The sequence below is a fragment of the Numenius arquata genome, chromosome 8, assembly GCF_964106895.1.
Source record: "Numenius arquata chromosome 8, bNumArq3.hap1.1, whole genome shotgun sequence".
Classification (NCBI taxonomy): Eukaryota; Metazoa; Chordata; class Aves; order Charadriiformes; family Scolopacidae; genus Numenius; species Numenius arquata.
Window position 1 is genome coordinate 30,219,197 of NC_133583.1, and position 25,543 is coordinate 30,244,739.

The 25,543-nt window shown below is 43.9% G+C and overlaps 1 protein-coding gene across 1 annotated transcript in view; it reads right to left on the reverse strand.

Annotated features, from left to right (window-relative positions):
- LAMC1 (laminin subunit gamma 1) overlaps window positions 1-25,543 on the reverse strand; it is a 69,374-nt gene that overhangs the window by 16,049 nt on the left and 27,782 nt on the right. The window contains exons 2-10 of the mRNA XM_074151881.1: window positions 9,131-9,435; window positions 7,092-7,222; window positions 5,181-5,347; window positions 3,849-4,037; window positions 1,723-1,840; window positions 1,524-1,622; window positions 1,283-1,419; window positions 303-425; window positions 26-215 (exon numbers count right to left, since the gene is read on the reverse strand). Of these exons, the coding sequence (XP_074007982.1) occupies window positions 26-215; window positions 303-425; window positions 1,283-1,419; window positions 1,524-1,622; window positions 1,723-1,840; window positions 3,849-4,037; window positions 5,181-5,347; window positions 7,092-7,222; window positions 9,131-9,435 (1,459 nt within the window). The remainder of the gene's footprint in view (window positions 1-25; window positions 216-302; window positions 426-1,282; window positions 1,420-1,523; window positions 1,623-1,722; window positions 1,841-3,848; window positions 4,038-5,180; window positions 5,348-7,091; window positions 7,223-9,130; window positions 9,436-25,543) is intronic.

Genomic DNA, 25,543 nt, shown 5'->3' on the forward strand with positions numbered 1-25,543 from the left:
CACCACGCCTGGAGAGTCCACTCACCTGAAGGTGTAGGTCACTGCGTTCTCATTGGGGTAGGGGTTGCCCTGGGCAATGAGTGGCACCGACACTCTCAGCCCAGCCCCTTCCAGCACCAGGTCCTCTGCAGAGAGGCGTGTGTCCCGTCTGTCCACACGGAAGGAGAAGGTCAGGTTTTGCCCATAACTCAAAAGCTGGTTGCCCAAGAACTTGCCTGAAAGGGTAAGAAATCCTCACAGTTAGGGGACAGAACAGAAAGGGCACAAGCAGCACAGAAAGGTTTGCTTCTTGAATGACATACGTGGTGCAACAAAATACATGGGGAAGTAGCTGTCTGAGATAACAGAGATATCCTGGGTCTCTGCACTCCACTGGAGTAAGACTTCCGAGCCATCACGCTGCTCAGCACGCCACTCGTCCTCTCCTGAAAAATCAAACACGCAAGAATTAGCGCCCTTTGAAGATGTAGCTTTGCGCTCACTTCTCACGTCATACTGCACTCTGCTCATATGTAACTAATCTATAGTCCGTACACTGGCACCAACAGACCTCAGAAAGTAGCTGTGCAGAAGAACATAGATAGCAAACATCATCTTTCCAATTTAAACCCCTAACTTGAATGCTGACTTGAACCCTCTGAACTTTGAACCCCGTGACAACTACTTGTTTAAAATCTTCTTTGCTAAACAGCTTAGGCAGAGATGGGAAGTCCTCTAGGACTTGATGAGAGTTTGAGTTTCAGCCTTTTTACAAACTGTTCTCCAGTGGAATTTTTATTAAAAAAGACGTTCTTTTCAGACTACGCAACATGAAAACATGCACATGTAGGAAACCGACTGTATGAAAAGAGACTTCTTCTGAGCTTACAGACCCATTGGAAAGACAACCGTGCTCTATTCACAGCCATGTAAACCCCAAAACTAAAGTGATTATAATCATCTCAATCAGGAACTCCTGATTTGGTTCTAAAGAAAACAACCCCTTGCCAGCACCTCTCTCAAGCTACAGAAGTTTTACATTTACAATTCCTGTTTGCACCTCCATGGTATACATTAGCACTGGGTGCTCGAGGCCAGAGCTGTGAATTCATTCCTCCCTAGCTGAAAACCAGGAAGCTCCCAGTAACTTCAGCAGTAACTCATCACTTCCAAAGGAGGGATCCTGGACCTGCCTGCCCAAGATTTGCGATCTTGCACAGGGAAGGAGCAGGATTTCTTTTTTAATTGCTTCTGACTTGAGTCTACAGCCCAACCCGAGATACAAAGGAAGGCTCCATTTTACCAAACTGGAAGTCGGAGGTGATACTGTAGATACTGTAGCCCATGGCATTGGTGCAGACTGAAGAGTGTCCAAAACAGAAGCAGGGGGTACAGCCCCTTGTATTGGAGGAATCCAGATGGAAAAATCCAGGTTTGCATCTGAAGATGCAAAGGAAAGAGAATCAATTTCCCTGACGCATACCTCTGGCCATCGCTCGAATGTTTCTCATTCTTGAAACAAAGCCACAGGAAGACAAACTCACCTCTCACAGTGGAAGCCTTCAACATTGTCCTTGCACATACACCGTCCTGTCTCAACATTGCATTCCCCTGTGCTGCCAGCCAGATTGCAAGAACAGGGCCTGAAAGAGCCAGGAGAGAGGACAACTCATTAAAAGCCACACAGAGAAAGCTTTAAAAATGCACCTAGTTTTAATTTTAGAGAGCAGCAGTCCTCCTTACCTGCACCCAGCTTCAGACAAGGAGTGGAAACCTGGCTGACAGCGGTCACACTTCTCACCCATCACGCCGGGTTTGCAGCTGCACTGGCCGTAGCTGTCGCACTGCGTGCTGAGGGAGCCTGCGGGAAGAGCAGGGACAGACACCTCAGCAGACCCCCCCGCAGCTCTATTAGCCTGCAATTTTTTCAACTTTACAAAACGGGCAAGAAATAAGGAAAAAGAAAAATGGGAAGCATAGCTTCAAGCTGATGAGTTACAGCTTACTTAACGACTGCCTCTAGTTCACAGGGATTATCCCCTACCAGCTCTGCTCTAGAGAGATATATTCAGCTTTAAGTATTCCTACCAATCCATGCTTTTATACATAAATATAATTTTAATTTCAAATTACATTCTCATCCTTATTCCTGTTTCACCCTCAATGTTACCTTCGCACGCCTCTAATTCCATGCCTGTGTTAGCCTGCAATGCACCATTTCTAAGATTTTATTCCCTGAATCCCTCATGTTCTCCCTAATCACCATCCTTCCTTTGCCAGGGGATATCCTGACCCCTCCCTTTCATGTTCCGATTTCCTCCCTTGATTCCCAAGGTGGATTTAAAGACTAAACAGCCTTTAGTCAAAGCGAGGCAGCATGTGCCACTGTTAACCCTACCAAACTCTTCAGCAAAACTCTCGTTTTTGGAAGGACATCTTCCCCAGTACTGCTCTGTGCAAGGAAATATGCACAAAAAGCTGCAGCTGGTTTCTTTAATCCACGGCAGACAAAATGCTTTCTCCCAAGCACCAGTGTAGTTAGCAGCCTAGGAGTTGTCAGCACCGTAAGAGTTAACTTCCAGGAGAAAAGTATTTTAATATACAAAAATAGTTGCTTCTTTCCACTTCAATCCACACCAGAAGATTATAGTAAAGTGAAGAGTTATAAGATGATTAGGCTGGACAGGACACAAGAACTCACAAAACCTTTACCATATACAGCCAAAGTGCAAATCCCCTTCACAGTCCCACTTATGATTATTTAGGAAAAAACTGTAGTTGGACAAAAAGTAGCAATCTAAATCTAGCTTCAAATACGCCCTGGATCCCAGTGTGCCACGGGATACAAGCTGATGGCTAAGTTATAAAGCCCTTGGAAAATTTATCCTTAAAGACCTAAGAAGTCACCTCACTGCTTCTTCTCGACTGTCTCAGCTGACACTAACCCTCACCCCTCTTAAAATAAGGTCCGACATGAGGACCTGGAAGAGCAGATGGAGGAAGAAAGAGACCTTTCTTGGTCAAAAATTTCACAACTGTACAACTCTCTGACCAAATTAGATAGGAGCCGTACCCTGGCAGACCTCTTGCTGGCTGCTTTTAGGGCATGCTGCAATCAATTACTTATTCCAGCTACTCTATTTTGGAACCTCACATCATATCTTACTATCTGTTACCCTTTTGTCTCTTCCCCCTTATTTGCTGTGGGCTGGTGTAATTATGGGATCACTCCATACAGGTCAAGTGGTTCCCTTGACAATAAGATTTGTTCTCCTGCCAGAATTTTTTCCATTTGTTTTTTGTGAAGTTTTTTTTTTTTTGTTTTGTTTGGGTTTTTTCTTTTTCTTTTTTTTTTTTTTTTTAACTACGTATTTTGAGTTTACTTTGTTTTTCCTCACCCCCACCCCCTTTTGTGTTTAAGTTTTCACTGGTTTGTATTTATAGTGCTTGGATACTCAGTAGGAGAAACTGATGCAGCTAAAGTTCGCTACAATTCTTCAGTATGAACAACTTCCAGAAATACCCACTCACATCATCGCGTTTATTAAGAATTTAAATGAGCTCTTTAGTACTGGGAGTGTCCAGGGTAACACAGACGCAGGGGAGGGAGGGGGAATAAAACGAAAATAAAAATCTATTTCAGAACACATTTGAAGGAGTAAATGCTGCAGAGGTAAAACATCTGCACCAAAGGTAATTTAAAGCAAAATACAACCCAATAAACATTTCCTGCATGAGGGGAAAAAAGAAAGAAAAGAAAACCAAAACAAAAATACCTCTTTTTATCTCTTTTAGCTGCATAATGGAGAGAAGAGCTAGCTTTTGTGCATGGAAGTTTGCAAGCAGAAAAGTTTGCTGCCACTACTTACCGACAGGGTTGCAGCTGCAGGGCAGGCATCCCTCCTCGCTCCCCAGGCGATAGAAGCTGTCCCTGCACCTTTCGCAGTGGGCACCGTCGGTGTTATCCGAGCAGCCCGTGCAGTGGCCCCCGTGGCCCGTCGAGCGGTACAGCTCAGGGTCGAAGTAGCACTCCTGCGACCTCCCGTTGCAGTCGCAAGCTGCAAAGACAAGGCCACCACCGGTATCAGCATGTGCAGCCATCTGACCCCGAGAGTCACAAAACCCGCTAAGCAAAGCTCGATATTAAGCTGTAGGGAAGCTGGAGTAAGAGCCTTTAACCATCCTGAGACCCACGCACAGACCCCCCCCTAAGGCATTTGTGCATCAATGAGAAGAAAAAGATGGAAGCATGTTTTTGTGGTGGTTGAACGTGGGGAGGAGGACGCAAGGCTGTAATGATGAAACAGGCTCCTCAGGACCATTCTCATCCACATCCAGAAGAAAACCAGCCTTTTTTACACTACTCGCTTCTATGTCAGAAGCCGAAGTTCCACCCTCCCACACAGCAACTCCAATCTTGGTCATGCAAACGAGCATGAAACAATAATGGCAAGGTCTGACTCCCTGCTGTAAGGAGAATTTCTCCCCTGGAGGTAGACAGATTACAAATCCCCTCTCTGTCTAGGGAGCAGGAGTTCTGGGTTTCACCAGCCTGTCAAGGGAAGCCACAGGTCTTGACCAGACAGCTGGGACCGATCAATGCACAAAGGGGTCAGACAGGAAGAAAGCTTTTCTGTCTGAAAAGCTTCCCTATAAAGTAAACTACCAGGAGCTGTGGTCTGAGACACAAAATCAAGTAAAATAAACTGGCACTTGGTCACAGAGACCCGCATTTGCAGTCCAGATCTGTTGCGTCAGCCTCCAAATTGGATGAAATAGTCAAAAATTAACTGCAAAATCCAGTAACTCCCAAAAAAGAGGAAGTCAGCCAATGCTAAATGAGGAGCTTTTTAAAGGGCAATTATACTCCAGCATACTAAATACAGATTTTCTTTCTATGGGTCCCATAAAGTACAAGCCTGTACATTCTTGCAGCACACCTCTTTCCTAAAGGTCACTCCCATCCTTCTCCAGAAAGGAGATACCCCTTTCTGGGGATCTACCAAAAAGCTCCTACAGGATAGGAACGGAATGACCAGCAGTCCCACAAACTGTCTCCTGAAAAACACCAGAACTGTGCTTAGCACTAGTTAGCTGCAACTGAGACAACTTAGAACCATGCCGGGCCAGCTTCTGGATGCCAACAGAGGCAGGGGACCCAGCCCATGAGAGGTTTTCCCATCAAGCGTGGCCGCACGTACGCAAGCACTCATTGGCGCTCTCTGCTGTCGCTCTTCTCCACGGACGGTCATTGAAGAAAGGAAGACACTTCTCACAGTCGACCCCGAAGGTGTTGTGTTTGCAGTTGCAGACCAGCTTCCCAAGCTCATTCTTCACACATTCGCTTGCGTGCCCGTTACATTTGCACCTGTTGTTAACGAGAGACAAGGAACAAGTATTTAAGCTCCACGGATCCAGGTCACTCACAGAGTAATCCCAAAAACAAAGCCCAGATCTGAACATCTGAGATGAGACAGATTCAAAGGTCACAACAAAATTGAGAACACAACTGCTGTTGTTCAGCATGGAGAAGAGGAGCCTCCAGGGAGATCTTACTGAGGTCTTTCAACACCTAAAGGGCATTTACAAGAAAGCTGAAGAGAGACTTTTTACCAAGGCCTGTAGTGACAGGACAAGGGGCAATGATTTTAAACTGAAAGAGGGTAGGTTTAGATTGGACAGAATCACAGAATGATATGGGGTTGGTAGGGACCTCCTCACGTTTAGATGGAACTTCTTGGGTTCAAGTTCGTGCCCGTTACCTCTTGTCCTGTCACTGGGCACCACTGAAAAAAGACCGGCTCCATCCTCTTGACACTCACCCTTTAAGTATTTATAAGCATTGATCAGATCCCCCCTCAGCCTTCTCTTCTCCAGACTAAGAAGACCCAAGTCCCTCAGCCTTTCCTTGTAAGAGAGATGCTCCAGGCCCCTAATCATCTTTGTAGCCCTCTGCTGTACCCTCTCCAGCAGTTCCCTGTCCTTCTAGAGGACAGGAAGGAATGTTTTAGGAGGGTGGTAAGACACTGCAACAGGTTGCCCAGAGAAGTTGTGGATGCCCCATCATTGGAAGTGTAGAAGATCAGGCTGGATGGGGCTTTGAGCAACCTGGTCTCGTGGGAGGTGTCCCTGCCCATGGCAGGGGGCTGGATGATCTCTGAAGGTTCCTGCCAACCCAAACCATTCTATGAAACAAAGAGGTGTAGCATGCTTGAGGTAGGCATTTAGAAACACGAGGTTAACCAACTCCTTCAGAGTCCATTACTAAAATAGAATTAGCTGAATAGGAGAAGTGAAGATTTTATTGGCTTTATGTTAGTGTGTTTTCCATAGCTTCTCTCTTGGAAGAGTCCAGGAAAAGGTATGCATGCTGGCCACATGCCACTGCTGTATCAGTATGAAATTCAATGGCAGAAGTGACTAATACAGAAGCACAGGGACCACAACTGGGTGCAGCCAATGCAAATCCCCACCTTGTCAAATCCCAGTATAAGGACTGCTCTCTGCAAACAGTCCAAAACACTACACTGGTCTCAGCTCTGTTTATGAAAACTTTCTGTCATCAACAACTTAAGATTTAAGCATTCTGCAATACGCTTTGGCAAAAGGAGTGGACAACCAGGGTATTGTACAATGCTTCAGATCTTCATAGGAGACAGCTCTCAAAATATGAGAGACCCAGAGACACTGAGATTTTCTATTTACTGTAATTCTAGGCTACAGATATAGTCAGAGAACAATTAATAACATGTTAAAAACACACAAAGTCAGTGTAGGAAAAAACTCAGGTTTTTTCCTATAGTTTTACATTTTTGTCACTCTTTTCACCCTCCACCCTCCCAAATCACTTAACATTTGGTCTAATCAAGGAAGGGGGAAAAAAAAAAAAAAAAAAAAAATCAATCTCTCTCTGCTCTGAAATTATAGCCACAAGAGATTATACACAGTATTTGCAAGCTTCATAAAATTCATTCCACTGCATTTTTGGTTTAGGACAGTCAATAAAGACTGGAGCCTAATGGTACCATGCGAGCATAATCAAAATCTTTAAGGCACTCGAGTAATCCTGACCAAAAGCTTTAAGTAAGTACAGAGGTTTATTGTCTACTCACCTACCACCCACAGCAAAATCAGAAATCGCATAGTAGTAAGACTTGAGAACTTTTGGATCATTGAAAACTTCATCTCCAAACGTGTTCAGACGATTGAGGGTCACTCTAATATCTGTAGCCGTCACCCATTCCTAGAGCAGACAGAAATCCCATCAGATTAAACATCAAACATCCCCCTTGAGAGTGCACCACTGCTGCATCATTAGCAGTTGTATTTAGGAAGTCATTCATCAATCAGCAAGTTCCTTCCTCATCATCTTTCCCTCTGCACCTAGGAAGCTCACACATCCCTGCCCGAGAGGCTTTACACTGCATCCTCTTGGTTCAAATGTGTTTTCTGGACCCTGCTCCTCTCTGGCTACCCTTTCCCATGCCTCTTCACTCCTTGACTGCTCTCAGCTGGGAAATAGTGGGGAACCTCTCCAGCAAAAATCCCAGTGCAGGCAATTATGTGAGCTTGCTAATCATACATATCTACCTGATTGCAGTTTTCCTGCAAAGCTATACAGCACCTACGGGAAAAGCTTTAGAGCGCACTTGTCTGCAGACATATCCCACCAGACGAAAAGACACAGACAGATAGATGAACGAGGCTGGGGGAGGCTGAGGAAGAAAAGCAGACAGGCAGATCCGACTTACAACACAAGAGCTTTTCATAATATTTATATAGCATCTTCAACACGCTACCCTACCCTCCTCCAGCAAGAGACAGCAAACGCAATCTGTCCCCAAATTTCACATCACCTTCTCCAGTGGATGTCATTAGTGCCTCCTTGGCTTTATTACAGCTTTTGCAACGCCATTTTCCTTCCCACACCACAAAACCAGGAAAAACGTCCTTGCCTGTACAAATGCGCTGCAGCTGCATTGCTGCTCAGCCAGCACAATAAGAAGATTTGCTGAATTACAAACACTGGCATAAACACATGTATTTTGTGCTCAGCATTTCCATGTTTACTTCAGTTGTGAAAAGCAGTACCAAAGGTTTGTACCTATTTCAGGAAACTGGCAGTGAGGTCTCTATTCCCTACATAGAGAAGTTAATCAGAAAATTATACACCGTATCACTAACTTGAAATCTCTCTGTTCACCTTAATGATTAGACCCTGTTATCTGCAAGGGCTAGCTACACCAACAAGGTGGCCAAACTGGTTCTTTGCCATTTCAGGAGTTCTTCTCCCTTTCCCATTAATCTTTATTTTCACTTACAGAAGCAAGCCCCACCAGATTCTGCTTTCCTGCCCACTGACTGGGGATCATGTCTCAGTCTACTCCTGCTACTCGAAGAGGAAAAGGAAGAAGTGGCCATCATAGCTCCAAAAGGAAGGAGAGGAGCCCCAAGGGAGCAAATCCCACAGCTTTAGCTCCTTGTTGCAATATAAGCTGGAGAAGTCATAAAGCAGCATACAAAAAGTGGCAAGTAAACTGGATAAACTGGTGCTCCCAGTCTGCTCCTGACTACTGCCCAACCAGTGTTGTGAATGGTAACAACAAAAAAACCCATCCAACCTAACCTTGTCCCCAAGCCTCTTGTAAGAGAAACCAAATACTGCGGATAAGATCAAGCTCCCCCGCCCCAACAGACACATAAAAGAACAGGTTAGGGTTTCCAATAACCCTTTGTTTGTTTAGAACAATCTCACATTTCTTAAATTTTTGTGCTCAAAATACAAGTGCCTCAAACGTTCATTTGAATTAGGCTTTACCTTCCTCTGCCCTTATATCTGAAACAACAGCAAAATACCCACCACTGCTTTCTAAGCAGGCAGAGATTTGCATCCATCCTCTAAAGGCTCCCATGATGCCTAACAACAAATTATCTTGATGTCACGGATTTTGCTTTTTGTATCATAAACTTACTAACAGTACAGTCAAGAGTTCAACTCTTCATTCAAAACCATTTCTTTGGATTGTCTGTCGCAACTGACTTGTGCAAGGGCTGTCGTGCAGCCCGTGGTCAGCACCAAGCCATCATCTACAACAACTAGACAGGAAGACCCAACTCTGACTACCTGATTGACTTAGTGCTGCTCACATACCTGTAGCACAGGGCTGTTGTCAAAGTTGTAGGCACTGGGACGCCCCTCCAGTGTTGAGAACGCCACGTTGCCCCCAGTGAGAGGGGAGATGTCACTGAACTCATCCGTGCAGAGCGCCTGCTGCTCATCCTCCCCAGTCCGAATAAAGCCCCGATTGACTTTGTGATACGTGCTCTCACAGGAGCCACTGTAATACTGGTAGGGCACCCATGGGCCATCTTCCCTGGTGCGTTTGTAGATTGCAAAGCTCTCCGGCCGACTGGTGTGAAACTTCAGACGCACATATGTAATGTCAAAGGCCTTTCCTGCGGATGAGAGGAGACAGACATGAGAAAGACTCAAACAAACCAGAAAGAGTGGCAGGAGCTGTGCTGCAGGCAAGAGCTGCACTGCAGTCCTCCGTTCAGAAGAAACACCTCCTCTAGTACCATCCAGTAGGACAAGCAGTGTCCAGTTGCACCAGAAGTATCTCCGCCAGTCCTATGTACTGCATCTCCTGGCAAAAACAAGGTGAAGGAACTGAAGGCAGAAGTTGAGGACAGACTGAGTAGATCAATACACAGACCTCCAGACTCCTGCGCAACCAAACACACATCTTACAAGCTGCAATTCTCTTCTGTAGACATCAGACATCACACAACAGTGTCCTTACCCCAGCAGATGATATACTACATCAGTGCCACAGTTGGTGTGTATCTGAGGCCCGGTCCAAGTTAACCATGCCATTTGATAATATTTCTTCCAAATACACATATGGGAGAAACAGTGTTAACCAAAGCTGTAAGAGTCACACTACAGAGCCTGTTTTGTACCTCTGCTTCCTCCCTAAATAGACAATATCCCAAACTCTTTCTACTACTAATAAAGCCTCTCCTCCAGCAGTGAACTACTGAGTACATCCTCTTCTACTCATTCCCTGGGAAAGACAAAACAAGGTTTACATTTCCCAGACAAGACTGAAGTCTCCAAGACACTTTTCAGATCAAAATGCAATGATTTACAAGCAAGCCATGTTCTCCCTCTCCTAGGAGGATAAATGTAAACCCACCTCCCTGCCCTCTATTCACCTCTTAACAGGTATGTGGCAATCAGCAGATCATTTGCTCTCATGGATTCTTTTCCAGTGACTTGAGTCTCTACGCCCGTGCACATAAACCAACCACCAGGGATACAACACCCCTGAGAAAAGCCCTTAGGGGAAAAGGGCCACAGCACGCTTCAGCCACCTTTCTCCACCATCCCCACCGGCCAAGGGACACGTTCCCAGGAGGAGGCGTACAGCTGCGTGCCGGCTGTTCTTGCTCCACCTAGTCGAGCAGACTGTGTACGATCAGGACACCCTGGCAAGTACCCCGGCGCACGTAGGGAACTTGCTAAAACAACGTGAGGTTTGTCTGGAACAAAACCTCAGGCGTTTAGTCCCTGACACGATCTTTTACGCTCCCCACCACCTCCAAGAAAAACACTGCTCTAAGCAGAGGTTGCAGCCGTCACTGGTCCCTTCATCGACCAAAAAAAAAAAAAAAAGCTACTAGAAGAGTTTCAACTGATTGAGAAACAGGTTCTCTCTGCCCGTAGAAGTCACGCGGATTTAACCTCAACTTGTAAAATGAATTAACTCCGCTGCGTTAAAATTTAACGCGAGGCTTTGCACCTGCTGAAGAGGGGCTCACTTCATAAGTTAAAGCAGAACAGACAGCACCAGGCAACAAGAACAGTGTGTCTCTCAAAGCACACACGCAAAAACTGATTGCAAGGAACCAGGCTCAAGTCACAAACCATGGTTCTCACTCGCGGGTCACCCGCCGGTTAGACCAGGACTGGCCTGCATTAGGCACATCACGGCCAGAGCCCTGCCAGTGCGAGGGAGGAACCTTTGTCCTTTGTGGCTGCTGGAAACACCAAAGCAGCAGGAGAAGCACAGCAAAGACTCCAGAAATCAACCTAGAGCAAATGGCCTCAAGTTGCGCCAGGGGAGGTTTCGATTGGATATCAGGAAAAATTTTTTACACTGAAAGGGTTACCAAGCCTTGGAACAGCCTGCCCAGGGAAGTGGTTGAGTCACCATCCCTAAAGGTATTTAAAAGACGTGTAGACATAGTGCTTAGAGATATGGTTTAGTGATTGTTTTTGTCAGTGTTAAGTTGATGGTTGGACTCTATGATCTGAAAGGTCCCTTCCAACCTAGATACTTCTGTGATTCTATACCAGAAAAAAAAATAAAGTAAAAATCAAGGCACATAGCACCTGAAAAACTTGTACCTGCATGTACCAAGGATAAAAAAAAACAAACCAACCAATCTTGTGTTTAAAGCCAAAGCCAATACTCCAACCTACCAAAAAGGTACTATCTGTGCATGACAGCTGAGGCAAACCCCTCAATACTCCCCACAAAATACCCTCTACTGTTATACCATGTGTGAGATTACACATGACCTAAGCACAAGACTGGAAGCCAGGCATTCACAATCTGCTGCTCTTACTCAGTATTACTAGCTCACTTTTGGTTTGGGGTCAAGTTATTTAACGAGATCTTCTTACACACAGAAGACAAGCGAGAAGCAATCACGCTATTAATGCCAAACTGCTTCAACAAGGGCTAGAAACTCCAAGGGATCAACACTTAACACTGTAACACAGCTTAGGCTTACCCTCTCCTCCCTGCCAAACACAAGAGGGGATTAATCCTGTTTGTTTATTTGGAAGTATTTTTCACATGAATCTCAATGCAAGACAAGCAGCAGTCATCAGGACTACAAATCAGACCCTCCCAGGTTTCCCACTTCTCCTGCTACATGGTCTCTTCGCAAGAAGAGAGCTCCCCACTGAAGGCAAAGCATGCTTCAGAGGTGAAGAGCCCACACACAGGGAAACCCAAGGTGAGCACACCAGACACAAGCCAATAGACACGCACAAATACCTTTTTCAGACCCATGCTAAACAAATCCAAGAAACACTCTCCATCTTCTCCAAATAAAGGCAAGAGCCCCAGAAGCAAATATCTCCTCGTTCTTCTGCTGGAAGACCCCAGTATATGTGTTGACCTGCAACTTGCCAGCCTGAGAACTTCACCAACACCTTGGGTGGGCAGCAACTAAATCCAGACCTACTATCATGATTTAACTCTAACAAAACCTTCATTATCAGCTTCACGAGAAAGTTTTCTTTGAGCTCACGCACTGAATAAAACAAAATGAGGCTGGAAGTCGCTGCCCTGGTGAGATTTCTTTGGGCAATTTTCATCACCAGTGAAAATAGTGAAGACATCAGGCAAGAGCAGCCCATTCCATAAGTCAAGAGGGGAAAAAACAAAGAGTCAGAGCCAACAGCATGAAGATCATTCAATTAAATTCATGTCAAATGAACTGTCAAGAATACCCTGCTACTTTGACTTGGGGTGGTTAGTTTTCTTCTACTAGTACTGCATTCCTCTTGCGTGAAGCCAAAACCCTGTGTTCAGGCTTCATCAAGATGATTTTGGGGAGGAAATGCTTCGAAAGAATCCTGGGAATGAAGAGGGGGCCGGGTATGTGCTCTCACTCCACAAACACACAACTTTCTGCTCTAGCAGAAAGGCCAGGTCACAGCCTGCACATCCCAACAAAGAAGTGTGGTTTGTTTTTTTTTTTCCTTCCCTCTTCACTGCAACTGGATTATGGTTCCTGTTTCCTGACAAGGTCTCCTACAGCTCCTTTCAAAAATTCCAGCTCAGCAAACAGCACAACACACGCAAACTGCACTCTGGGCAGAGCACAGAAGTCCCTTGTGCTAAATGGAAAGGACCCTCCCTTTTTTCATCTTCAGTTTTACACCGTGGGCCAAAGAAAAAGCATTCAAAACCCTTCTGACCGAGCAACCCAGGTGAAAAAGACATTTATTTCAGCTGGCAGCGTAACTACTTGAGAAATCCTGTTAATGGCATTAAAGAGGAATGCAGTTAATGCACACAGAGCGGCTGTGCGCTAGTGCCGTATCAGCTTGCCGTGGGTAAATACTGCTGGCACAATAGCTCGCCCAGGACCAGCTGACAGAGTGTTGAAATGCATATTTCCCCCCCCTCAACCGTTCATACTGAACGTAAAAAGCTGTGCTTAGCAGCCTGGCAGCCAGCACAGCTCTTCAAGGTTGTAGAGCCTTTTTTCTAGCGAAGATAAGCTGCCTAGGTTGCTTTCAAGTCTTTCGGGGCTAAATAAACATATACTGCTATTACGCTGAGAAACGGCGACAGCGAGAACTACGACAGCAATAACCAGGTAAAAGGCAGTTTTAAACATTTCACTTGGAAGACAAAAAAATCGTTGTTCTACTGTTCCCAGAAGCCGGTAATTATTTTGATCTCTTAGACAGCTTAGAAGTGTCTGATACTGTCAAGTATTGGATAATACTTCCCTCTGTGTACTGAGAACTGGCAAGAAAGACTATTTTGCAGGAAAGACTCCAAATGTTTGTTATAAAAGTTCGTTAGGAGGAAGAAGACGTGGTAATTGGCAACCATGAGCTCAGCACTTCAGGAGTGCAACCTCACATGTCTTTAAAGCATCCAGAGCTCAAAATCATGACCCACCCCATTTTAAAACTGCATCTTTCCCAAGGCATGAGGCTGTTCACTAGCAAGTGACAAGGTGACAAAATAACCAGCCCCTTTTGATAATTCAAGGTGACGTAGAAAACCATTTAGTATCATTCTCTAAAGAAAGTAAGCACGCGTTTAAGCCTTCAGGATGATGCTGCAATTCCAGATTAAACCAAGCGAGCAAGTCTGGGTGCCTGCAGAGGCGGCAGCAGTGGCATTGGCAATGTTCAGCGTTGCTCAGCGCAGGGGATGCTTCGCCCAAGAACCTGGTCACGTTGCCGGGCTGACCACAGCTGCCAGATATCATCAGCAATTAAAGCCCTTCCTCAGCAGGGTTACTGCCCAACTCTGTATCCCAAAGGTCCACCAGGAAACGCACCATGCTGAAAACCATAGACTGGAAAAATGTAATCAAATGCTATTTAGATCTTTAGAAACTCCTCCCTTTTCCCCCAAGTTAGGAATTTGTTCCGACACACAAAAGGCCTCCTTGTATTCGGACCCCTCAGAATGGATGGATAATTTACATCAGGAAAACGTCCCGCCAGCTGGCATGACAACTACAAGCGCTGAATTGTGAGCAGATGCCTGGGTGAGATAAGCCCAGACGACACTTGCCTCCTTCATTGTTGGTTCCCTCACATCCCCTGCGTGCGGAAAGAAACCATACTAACTCTTCTGCACTTTCTGCAATCCCTCAGTGCATCTTCCCAGCAGCGAGCTTTAAAATATGGCTGCTGATTTTTGCTGGCCAGGAAAAAACAAATCCACCCAAGAAGACCGTATTGGGCAAAGAACCAAGCCTATGCAGATTTGTTTTCAGCAAAATTCACTGGGCAGTAATGAAATGGTTAAACTTTCTCTGTTTCTCCTGGTTGGCTCCTGTTCAAGGCAGTTTTTTTCACACAGGTACCTGCTGACAACCTATTTTTAAGTAAAGGTTAAAAGAATAGAAAACAAATACCAGCATACTTCTTACTTTTTGATTGGATTTAATTTCCATTTTGCAGTGACAGGACAGAGAACAAGCAACTACCATTGGCATTTCATTTTGCTCTCGTCTGACCTGTTTCTCCACCATTCCCAGGAAGAAAGGCCAGCTCTCCCAGTTCACTACACTGGAATGTGGCCCATGCCATTTGCCCATCTTTCCTTACTCCTACCTCAACTCCTCAATATTTAAGGAGAATGAGTTATCCCATCCCATGGAATGGGACCAGATTTTCCAGCATGCAGGTGGGCAACAAGAGCAGGACAGTGTTTATAAGGAGGAGAGGAGACTGAGAAACATCCTGAGCAATTTGGTGTTTTGGAATAAAAAAGGTTTATTAAATAACAACAGTCCAACACCTGCAAGACACATAAGCGGTAAATTATGTTGCTTGCATCACATGCACATGAAAAAGCCAAACTTCTGACAGAACACAAGAAAATATTGTAGTTCTAGAGCAAATGTTCTTTACAACTACACCCTAGCTTTTCTGGGAAAATTTGTGGAGGAGGAGGAAGATGAGAGCACTGGTATTACACAAGCAAATAGAATATCCAGCAGCTGAAAAAAAAAATAAAATTGAAGGATTCCCATTTTCTGATGTTCTTCAGTGGGGAAATAACTCCACGTAGGAGCAGGGATGACAGCTCTCAAATGCTGAGTGGTGGCCCTTACTGGAACATAACCTAGTATTAATAAACCTTAGGTTTATTTTCTTGTCCTCACCTAAAGAGCCTGGAGATTTAGGCACATATGTCATGAACAAGAAATGTGTGAAGGATTTTAACACAGTCTCATCACAAGCCACGCTCCACCATAGCAAAGATTTTGGCATGCAGAGCTCCACCACAGACAGGCACGAGGGCTTTAAGAAAGCCCAACAGATACAAACACAGGTTACTTTTTCTGGGTGCCCGCACTAGGATGGGGATGGAGAAAGGAAACGGGTCTGGGACACTGGGGGAATGAGCACAGACTTGAGCGCACTGGAATGAAGGCAAACTCCCACCACCCCATTAGATCATGCATTCTTCCAGCGCTCCCGAACAAAGGCACCATTGACTTGCGCGCGTGGGCGGCTCCGGACAGCGAAAGGCTGTCCAGTAAATTATTGCATGATAATCCGAGATTGATAAGTCATCAAGGCTGCTTGTTCTAGTCATGTTTCCAAAGGGGGGAGGAAGGGAAACTTATTTCCCCCCGCAGAGGCTGAAGGCAGCCTCCTAAGAAATGCGTTTTTTTCATTTGATCACTCCTAAATCAGTGTAAAAGTCAGAAAATGTTGTCTAATAATTCAGTACAGCTTTCTGCCTTCTTTGTACAGCTTTGATGCAAAGATGTTAAGTCCGTTTCCCAAAACGGCCAGCTGTGTTTATTCACTAGGGACTGGAAAGATCCCATGTATAACACAAAAAGTCCTATCTGCACAGGAAGCCTCAAAGTCCTTTTTCAGCACAAATGATAAAAGCTCGTTTTAAAAAGGCACTTTACACTTGGCAAGCCCAGTCAGATCACAGATGATCAAGGACGACACGGGCCATTTTGGGGAAGGCTCCATTTCATTCACATATCCAGACTGCAAAGCTATCTCCTGCCACCACTGTGGGCACTGAGATGAGTGGGATCTAGGTTATGGTGGGTCAGGATCCTTGGGAAGTTCACCTGCTTGTATCAAACATCCAGAAGCTGCTCCATGGCCCGTACGCAATGGGTATGGGTAAAACCAAGTCACTCCCCCAGCTGAAGGAGCACATAAAAAGCGGAGGCTTGCTCTCCCAAAATGGGGGTTTTACCCAAGAAAATGGTCTGAAGAGTTTACTTATCCAGAAAAGACCAAAAAAAGCTGTCTTTTGCCCTTTGTTTTTAGCAGAAGAATGAACAGTAATTACCCAGAAATCATCATTTCATCACCAACAGCCCATAATGATACCACCAATAGTGACTTCAGCAATGACAGCCCTTTAAAAGTGGCAGTTTCCACCCATTCCAAGTCACTGTGGGGCCTTAGTGCCCCAGCAACATTACGTTTTCCCAAGAGTCTTCCTCACGTTGGAGATACAGCTATCACCCAGTAAAAAACAAAGCAAGCAACCACCACCACATTCCCCAGAAGATCAGAGCTGGTGGCAGCAGCAGGCCAGTGGAGATCCACCAAAAAGCTTTCAATTGGATTGTACAATGCGATGCTTCTCATCCTTGGCAACACAGCAAGACATCTCTTAGGAACGTTTTGTTTGTGAGATCACATCTCCAAAGGAGTCACAACAAAGCAACAAATCTTAGCCACCTTCAAGTCATTCTCATAGCATTTAACTTCAAGTGACAAAACAAAGAGCAAATCACATTACGTTTTAATTTCCCCTCATATTTTAATTTGACAGTAGGAGGTGTGGGAGGGAATATTCCTGATGTTCAGCTCCAGCTGTATCTTTTCAGAGGTGAAGATGTGGGGATGGAAGAATGACTGGAAAAAAAGAGACTAAAAATTACTTTCAAACTCCAAAGCAGAAGTTTAAGTAGTTAAACAAAAATGAAGTTGCAGCTTCTTTACATGAGGTATCTGGCCAATTGGCAAACACATGACTTCTTGTAAAAAGAAAATAAGTTTGATTGCAGTGCAGTACCTTGCAAACAAATTTAAATATCAGATAATCTGGTGAGATTTACAAAACCACTTATACAAAGGACAACTAGATTTTACTGACTTGTGACAAAAGAAAAAATTTCAAATAAAAAGCATTTTGCAAATGGGATATTTGGTGCAGGAATGTTAGCAGGCTTTCCTGAGGTCTGTTTTCTGTCTGCATGCCCTCCCAGGAGCCTTGCCCTCCAGCAGCTCAATGCCCTTCCCTTGCATGCTTGCAACTAGCACACCTAAACTCAAAGCATGCGCAATGCTTCAGTTTAAGAAGTTCAGCAAATTCAAATGACCAGAGTCAAAACCGTCCTGGCCAAAGGCAGCATGGAAGTTATTTTGGACGGTGTCCGCATGTGTGGGTGAGACGCCAGACACCCTTTGCTCCAGCCTCAGCACTCCTGGAGGGGAGGTAGACCAGCTCCCACCAGAGCACTGCCTCTTGACCCTGTTCAACGGTTCCATCGCCCACGATAATCAGCCGCTAGTTTCTATTAAATAATGTTTTGCAGCCTTTTCCCCTGCCTGTTGAAAGGCAGAGCTTTCCCCACTCGCCCCCCTCCTCTTCCATACGTGCTCATAGCCTGCAAGAGCTCTAACACCTGGCTTTGCTCCTATCTGAATCAGATATCAAAAACACACAGCTCACATTGTTGAGCCTAATTAAGAACAAATTAAGTGATACAACTATACACAAGCGTTCTGAGCAGCAGCAAGTTCAGCAGCTCAGGAAGCAAGATGACCTTCCAGACTAGCTCCCACACCACCGGCTGTACAGCCATGGAGAGGCCAGAAATGTTCCTTACACAAAACACTGAATTCTCTGGAATTTTGATGGTTTAATCTCCCTCCCGCCCCTGCCCTTCCCACTCACCAGCCACAGATTTTTTTCAGACACAGGTCATAATTAACACCGCAGCTATTTGGAAATAATACTGTTGCTATTAGCATCCATCACCTGGCCCCAGAGCAGACAAGACAGCTTTCTTTACTCAAGTATTTAAAAGTTTTGCATTCTTCAATAAACATTTAAGAAAACTAACTTTTAGCACATTTGAATCGCGCTGTTTAATGTTGCACAGAGTTTGCACGCCTCCTGCCTCCCCATCTCCCACTGAGAAATCACCCCCTCCTCCCAACAGACTCCCGCTATGGATTTTAAGTAGCAGTTTACATGCCTTCATGCTATCTTTTAATGCATTTTCAGTCAATTACAGGCTTATGCACAAGCTACCATTATTTATGAAACAAAAATTATAGCAATATCCATATGGACCATTTTCAGCCACCCACCCACACAACAGTTTTACTTTCTCAGCCTATTAAGCCAGGGAAGGAATTGGGATAAACAGACTCGACAAAACCATTGCTGGAGCGAGGCCATTTCCAAAACAAAGCTTGCCACTGAGTTATGTTTCAAATATGTTTTGGAAAGTCAGAAGCAAAGCTCTTCCAAATTTTTCTTGAAGCAGAAGGGGAATTGCACTCCCGTTCTCAACTCACAAGTAACAGCCAGCGCGTGCCTTCAACTCTGCCTCTGGAGAATAAAGCACACAAACTGCAAACGCCCATGGAATTTGCAAAGGTGCATTAAACACACAATCGAGCAGGTGCACGTTCATCCACACATTCTGGCTGGAGACACACAAAGGAACAAGGAACTACTAAAGGCAGTGGCTACTTCTAAGGAAAGAGAGTTTAGCAGAAAACCACAGGTACTTGAGAAGGTATCACGGCTTAGCATGACTGGTCTCCCACAAAAGGGACTCCCCTAGGATTATTTTGGAACACCACGAACAAAGAAAATTAAACTGGATGCTCTCTGCTGACCCTTCAAAGATAATACTAACTCCAGGCTTCTCAATACTTCCAGCTGCAAAATCTGAAGCCCTTGGTTTAATTCAAAGACTAGAACAGAGCCAAATCTGCTTTACATCAGGCTCCAAAACACATCGTTGTATCCACACCAGATCTAGATTTGGAAAGCTATCTGTAGATTGAAACTCCTTCCACCTGGGCTAAAGGCTGCCCAACCAGGAACAGAGGAAACTGAAAAATTAAAAAAAAAAAAGAAAAAAAAAAGAAAAAAAAAAAAAAGAAAAGATAAGCACACAGTCTTTCCTTACCATTTTGCATAAGAGGGAGATCAGCAGATTGAGACAGCGTTACTTTGCTGCTCCTTTGTAAAGGAAGAATTTAAAAGAAACTACCAACATAGTTGCTGAAGTGGGACTGACCACCAGCAGGGATACCACTGAGACAGTGTAACATCAAACAAGTTTCCTACAAGGCAGGTTTTCCTACAACAGCCTCAGCAGAAACAAAAAAAAATTTAAACATTAACATGTTTAAAAAAGACCTTCCACAAGGACTTTAATTTGTTAAGCTTCCCTAATGATCTTGAAACGCAGGCCATACAGTATGGTATGAAGCTAAATGTTAGCACCTGGTTCCCAGGGGCAGGAATGCAACTGAACCCTAATAATTCTGGGTGTGCAATTAATTGACCTTGTTAGCAGTAGAGAAGCGAGGTGGTTGTGCTGTGAAGAACAGACCGAGTCTGATGGAAAAGAAAAAAAAAAAGCTATGCAAAGAAATACATTTTATTCCCAGATGGTCAGAGGTCATGGTGCTCAAGAACTCAGACCTGCATTTAAGTCAAAAAAAAAGAAAAAGCGTGGATTAGGAACAGCTGCAGAAACACTTAAAGAGCAAACTCCAGACAAGGCAACAGAAAACCCACTCACTCCACAAAAAGTAGGATCATCATCCCCTGGACTGCTGCAGAGGACACTTCCAGTGAGGTCACTGCAGAAGAGGACCCCTGCAAGAAGCCTTCTAGCAAGCATCTAAGAAACATGTTGCACATCAGAAGACCAACCTCCTGTCCCCAAGCTCCACATTGAGAGGCACTTGCTTGTTAGATCACACCACATCCTCCCCTCCTCCCCAGTCACACGTACGTTCTTCAGTGACATAAGAATAGTTCAAAATTTCCTTAGGTGACAGCACTGCCTAAAAGAGGGTGATTACACAGAAAATTAGTTTAACCGTTCACACTGAATGCCAAACAATGAGATTTTCTTCAGGGACGCTACACCGCTGTGAAGCCTAAATGAACTCTACCAGAAAGTATTTTTCTCAGGAGAGAGACTATTAAAAATTCATTTTCTGATTAGTACTGCTAAGGCAGTGACATTCCTTTAAAGATGTTGAATACTTAGTGAATGAAAAAGCCTTTTTTGAAGTCAGAAGATACTCTTGTACCTCAATTAGTAAACTAAACTATCACACATTAAAACTTCAAGTAATTTGTTGACCGTGAAGTAGGAGTCAAGCTATTTCTTCCTTCCTCTGCTTTCAGTGTCTTCAGTATGTATACTGACTCTTTTGACAGTATTTTTGAGGGGGAACAGAGAAGAAACAGCCACTTAAATCTGTCTGTAAAGCTGCTGCCTTTGTGAAGTCTCAAACAATACAGTACTCTCAAGTCTTTCTTTTCAATAAATCCTTATGTTTGGTGATAGGTTAAACCCAAACCAAGCTACCTGTGGCTCCTTCAATCTACAGACACTCCAAGAGAGCTGAAGAGCATCAGGCTCTTCAATCTACCATTAAGTTACAGCAATAAGGGCTTTTCTTCTCCAAAAGCTCAGACTTTCAAGATCCCATAGTATCCCCATGTCTCTCTGTTGCCTAGTTAGGTACCTCATTCAGATGTAAAGGAAAACTACCACCACACAAGCCCAAATGTTAATCTTCACAGATATGACCACTTCTGAAATGTCAAGGTGCCTGTAAGAGATGAAAATTTGGACTAAGTGTGGACAGCTCAAGTAAAACCAAAGCTACCTCGGTTGGAAAATAGAATCATTTGAAAAACCCACAGAGCTGAGGATCTTAATTCATCAGAAGCATATACAACACCAACGCTGCTTTCTACCTTCAAACCCACTCAAACTTTTAATTCAGTGTGAAGCTCTATGAGGAAAAGTGAGAAGCGTTGCTCTATAGTGTTTTTAGTTAGAAAAAAAAAAAAAGTTGCTAGAGATTAAAAGCTTACCAAGGACTTTATCAGTGGTCTTAAATGCAAGGCATTTTGTTACCATAGAGCAGCATACAAAGACAAGACACACAGAAGGACAACTAACAGCTGTCAATATCTGTTTGGGTAAAGTGAGACATTTGAAGTCACTTCACCTAGAATGACAGACAACTTTTGATATTGCTAAAGCAGGAAGGGTGCAACAGAAGGAGAACTGCGAGCAGAGGAATTAATAACATAAGGCTTCCTATACATGATCCTCTTGGTTGAGTTTTAGAAGGGAAGTCCTGCATCTTCTCAACTCCACGACAGGGATATCTTTGGAGTCACATCTGACTGCAGAAGCCAAAAACTGTGAGAGATGAAGATGTGTGTTTGAATCCTGGCTCCCTCTTTGGTTGACCTTTTCCATAACACTAACAAGAACTGTCATTATTGCGGAGAGCTTCTTCCTTCTACCCATCCAAGCAGAAGAGCACAGGGTTCAGAAACTATGTGGGGCATGATGGGGCACAGACCGAATTCTTAGGTGCATTTTACTTCCATAGGGCAATGCATTCCAGCAAGAGGAACATAACTCACTCTTGTTTGCAAAGAGGAAATTAACAGCCATGCCTTCCTGAGTCATTGCAAAAAATTCCATGAGCCTCTCATGACACTGTCAGAACAAGGCTTTAACATACAGAGTTAATGGAGCAATATCAGATATAACAGCCTCCCTCTGGATAAGCAAATGGATGGTGACAACCTTCCTGGATGTCTCACTCCTCCAACGTATTGGAGAGCAGTTTTAGTAAATGGTTTCATTACCAGTTTCTACTCCCAAAAAAGAAGAACACTTGAAGTACTTCAAACGCATGGACAAGTTGCACACACACTCAGGTTTCCTTTCACCAAGGTCTGATGACCCTATATTTTGCTGTAGATTATTTGCATTACTACAAAAAACTTAAATTTTATCTGAAAAATTCCTTTCATTAACTATATTCCATTTCCTTTAAAGTCAGTAAAAAGCAATTTTTAAGCTCATTTCTACTACCAGCATGCTAACTCCGCTACTTGCTGGATTTTCTGAACACAAGAAAAAATGCTCAAGTACATCAAGTCTAGTTTTATTTCAGGTCTCCATATACAAGCTGGGGCAAAGAAAAGCACTGCTATTAGGGAAAAAAAAAAAAAGTTATTTGCCCATGATTAGATGCACTAGATTTCACACAGATGACAAGAAGAGAGACTTAAATCAATACCACCAGTAACATAATCACTTCCAGAGGACACTGGGATACTTCTGCAAGAAGTTATTGGCACTTTTAATCTCAATCACTCTTTGCAAAGTTAAGGGTAGCAGTAAAAAGTTAATTTTCAGTTGATTAAAAACCAAGAATGGCCATTTCTTATAACAAGTGTATAAAGAAATCAAGATCTGTGCTGCTGATTTCTGAAACACAGCGATGACAGTGGAGAAGATGCATAATCCTAGACAAGAAATTGATAGTGCTGACAACCAGGGGGATTTTCCTGGAATAACTGATTTTGCTGGACTAAGTTTCCCTATACTTCGAAGTGCTCTGGTAAAATGCTGCTAGAGTAAGCAGAACTTACTTTAGATGAGACCTGGGAAAAGACCTTCAGGGAGTTTTAGGATGCATTTATGCTTATCTCCTACCTCTCACTTCAGCTGGAAGAGCGCCATTTCCTTTCTCCTCTCAATCTTCCTTTATCTAGACCCCCTAAGTACTGAAGGTAAGTAAATGTTAGCAAGTAGGGGAAAAAAAAAAAAAAAAAACACCACACCACAAAATACCAAAGTTGGAAAGTTGGAGAGAGTGCTGCTAAAAACTTGTACACATCAAAGTATTTTTTACTCACGCAAAGGTCACTGCTAAATAAATAGTCACTACACAGATCAGATACTGCTTCATTTTCTCAAGTATTACTGAGCTGATTGCCTAACTAGATCTGGTTACTTTTTTATTTTATGTTGTAGAATGAGAGGGCAATTGGACAGATTGACTTTTTCAGGGCATTTCAATCTCCCAGGAATATTAAGAACACAAATTATTCGGCGCTTCATTAACCAAGTGACCAGATAGTAATGGCCTTCAAATTTAAACCACATTGTCTAACACAAGCATATCCTCCCTCAGAATTGCTGGTTAAAGAGTAATCTATTTTCCCCCAGCTCATTCTCCCACAGCTCATGGGAAAACAAAGCCAGGCTGTTCCCAGACTTTTCATGGACATACCAATAAGCTTTGGAAATAAGATGAACTTCAGTGGGTAAAGCTGTGAGCACGAAGATGCAGAAGAAAAACATTGTGCTGTCTAGCTGCAGTCATATATTACATTGCAATTCAGAAAAATATCTTTTTTTGTAATCAATTCTTCTCAAGATTCAGCTGTTTTCCTCCAAATACACAGCACTTGAATATTTCAAGGTCTCTCTGACACAAGCCATTTTACAGCTTAAAAAGGTGGATTTACTCGTGTATTTACTAAGCAAAGTTTCCCTAAATATTTGTATCTCTATAGCAAACAAGCTTGAAGCTGTGCCAAGTCTATTTGTGTAGGATTGTCCCCACATAGTATTTAATGAGCACTAAACTGAAAAAAAAAAAACCAAACCCAAACCAGTAACTCCTGGTTGTGAGATCTTCAAGCTTATACTCCAAGCCTGGGTGGATGCTCAGCGCCAGCATGCAGAAAGCTTACAGCTCTCTCTTTTCCCACACTGCTTTTAAACCCTTTTAAAAGCAGGCAGTTTACCCAGCTCCCACTTCCGGATCTAACAATGAAGTACCACAACAGCTCCTGGGATAATCTCTCAAATCCTAATACCCACCATTAACTGCAAATCTTAAAAGTGTATTCAAACAAAACACCATTCAGAAAAAAAAAAGAAAAGAAAAAAAAAAAAACAACAACAAAAAAACCCCCAAACAACAAAACTTCAAATCTATGTAAAATAAAGTGATAAAATAGTGAAAGCTTGATAACAAACCTGTAGGCAAAGAGTTGGTTTAGTCCTTGGTCTAAACTATTTCTTTGTCATAACTGGGAGGGGGGAATTAGATATCTCCCAACTGAAATCAAAATATGACAAGATTTTTCAAGGCATCCCTCTTTCTTTAGTGATTCTGGATGTGTGTCATCTTCAACAGCATGGATGCTACTTCATGCTTCAATTCCAACTCAAAATTAAACTCCCAAGTTTGTTTTCCAAAAAAAGACATCAGCACACCCTTTACAACATGTTTTTAAGACTTCTCCCCCCCCCCCAAGCTGCATAACTGAACATCTTCAGCATGAGCATTATTTCCACTAACTGCCCAAATGCTAAAAACAGAGAAAAGCATTAATACTCGCACTGCATCTGAAGTCCTCTGGCACTACCATAGACTGGAGGACAGGTGATCATCTCACAGTGGCACCTGCACAGCTTTGGGGATGCTCAGTTAGGGTTTTTCTGTTACATGCAAGCGTTTATTCTTATGAAAACTGCTCAGATAAGCCCCCACCGTTGCTCAAGACGGTCACCATTCTCCATCTCCCAAAGGGAAAGCATTAAGACAGGAAGACTAGATTAACAAAATTCAGGTCTGTGGTGAGGCATAAAGGGGAAAGCACATAGTGTTCTGCATCCAGCTGAGCATGCGAGCCCCGAGAAGGGTTGTTCTCCTGAACTATGACTGCCAGATCCACTCAAACCAGATACGCCGCATCTGCTCCCATTCGATCGCTCAGTGTCTGGATGGCCCAACTGAGCACAGACTGTACTAACATTTTTGTTTTTCCTCCTGTTTACCCCTTAAAACTTGCAGCTGCAGTGGGAAGCCTCTCCTCATCACAGAAGCCCCACTGGGCCACAAGCTGCAGAACAGCACATAGAGCAAGTCCAGCTCCTCCACCCCCAATGTGCTGGACGCCCACACATCGGAGTTCCAAATCGATGGCTGACCCCACTGCACTGAGCCATGAGATCCAAAGCTTCCCACGCAAGGGTCCAGGACCCACCCTGGCAGCAGGGGAACCACGTTTCAGAGGTCAACTATCAAGTGCAATCAGTGCCAAATAAATCACCTGTTCTTCAAAAGAGCCTGTCTGAGGATTAAACGAAACAGATGTCAGCAGGAAGGACAAGCCCCATCCTTCTCCTGCCCATAAGAAGC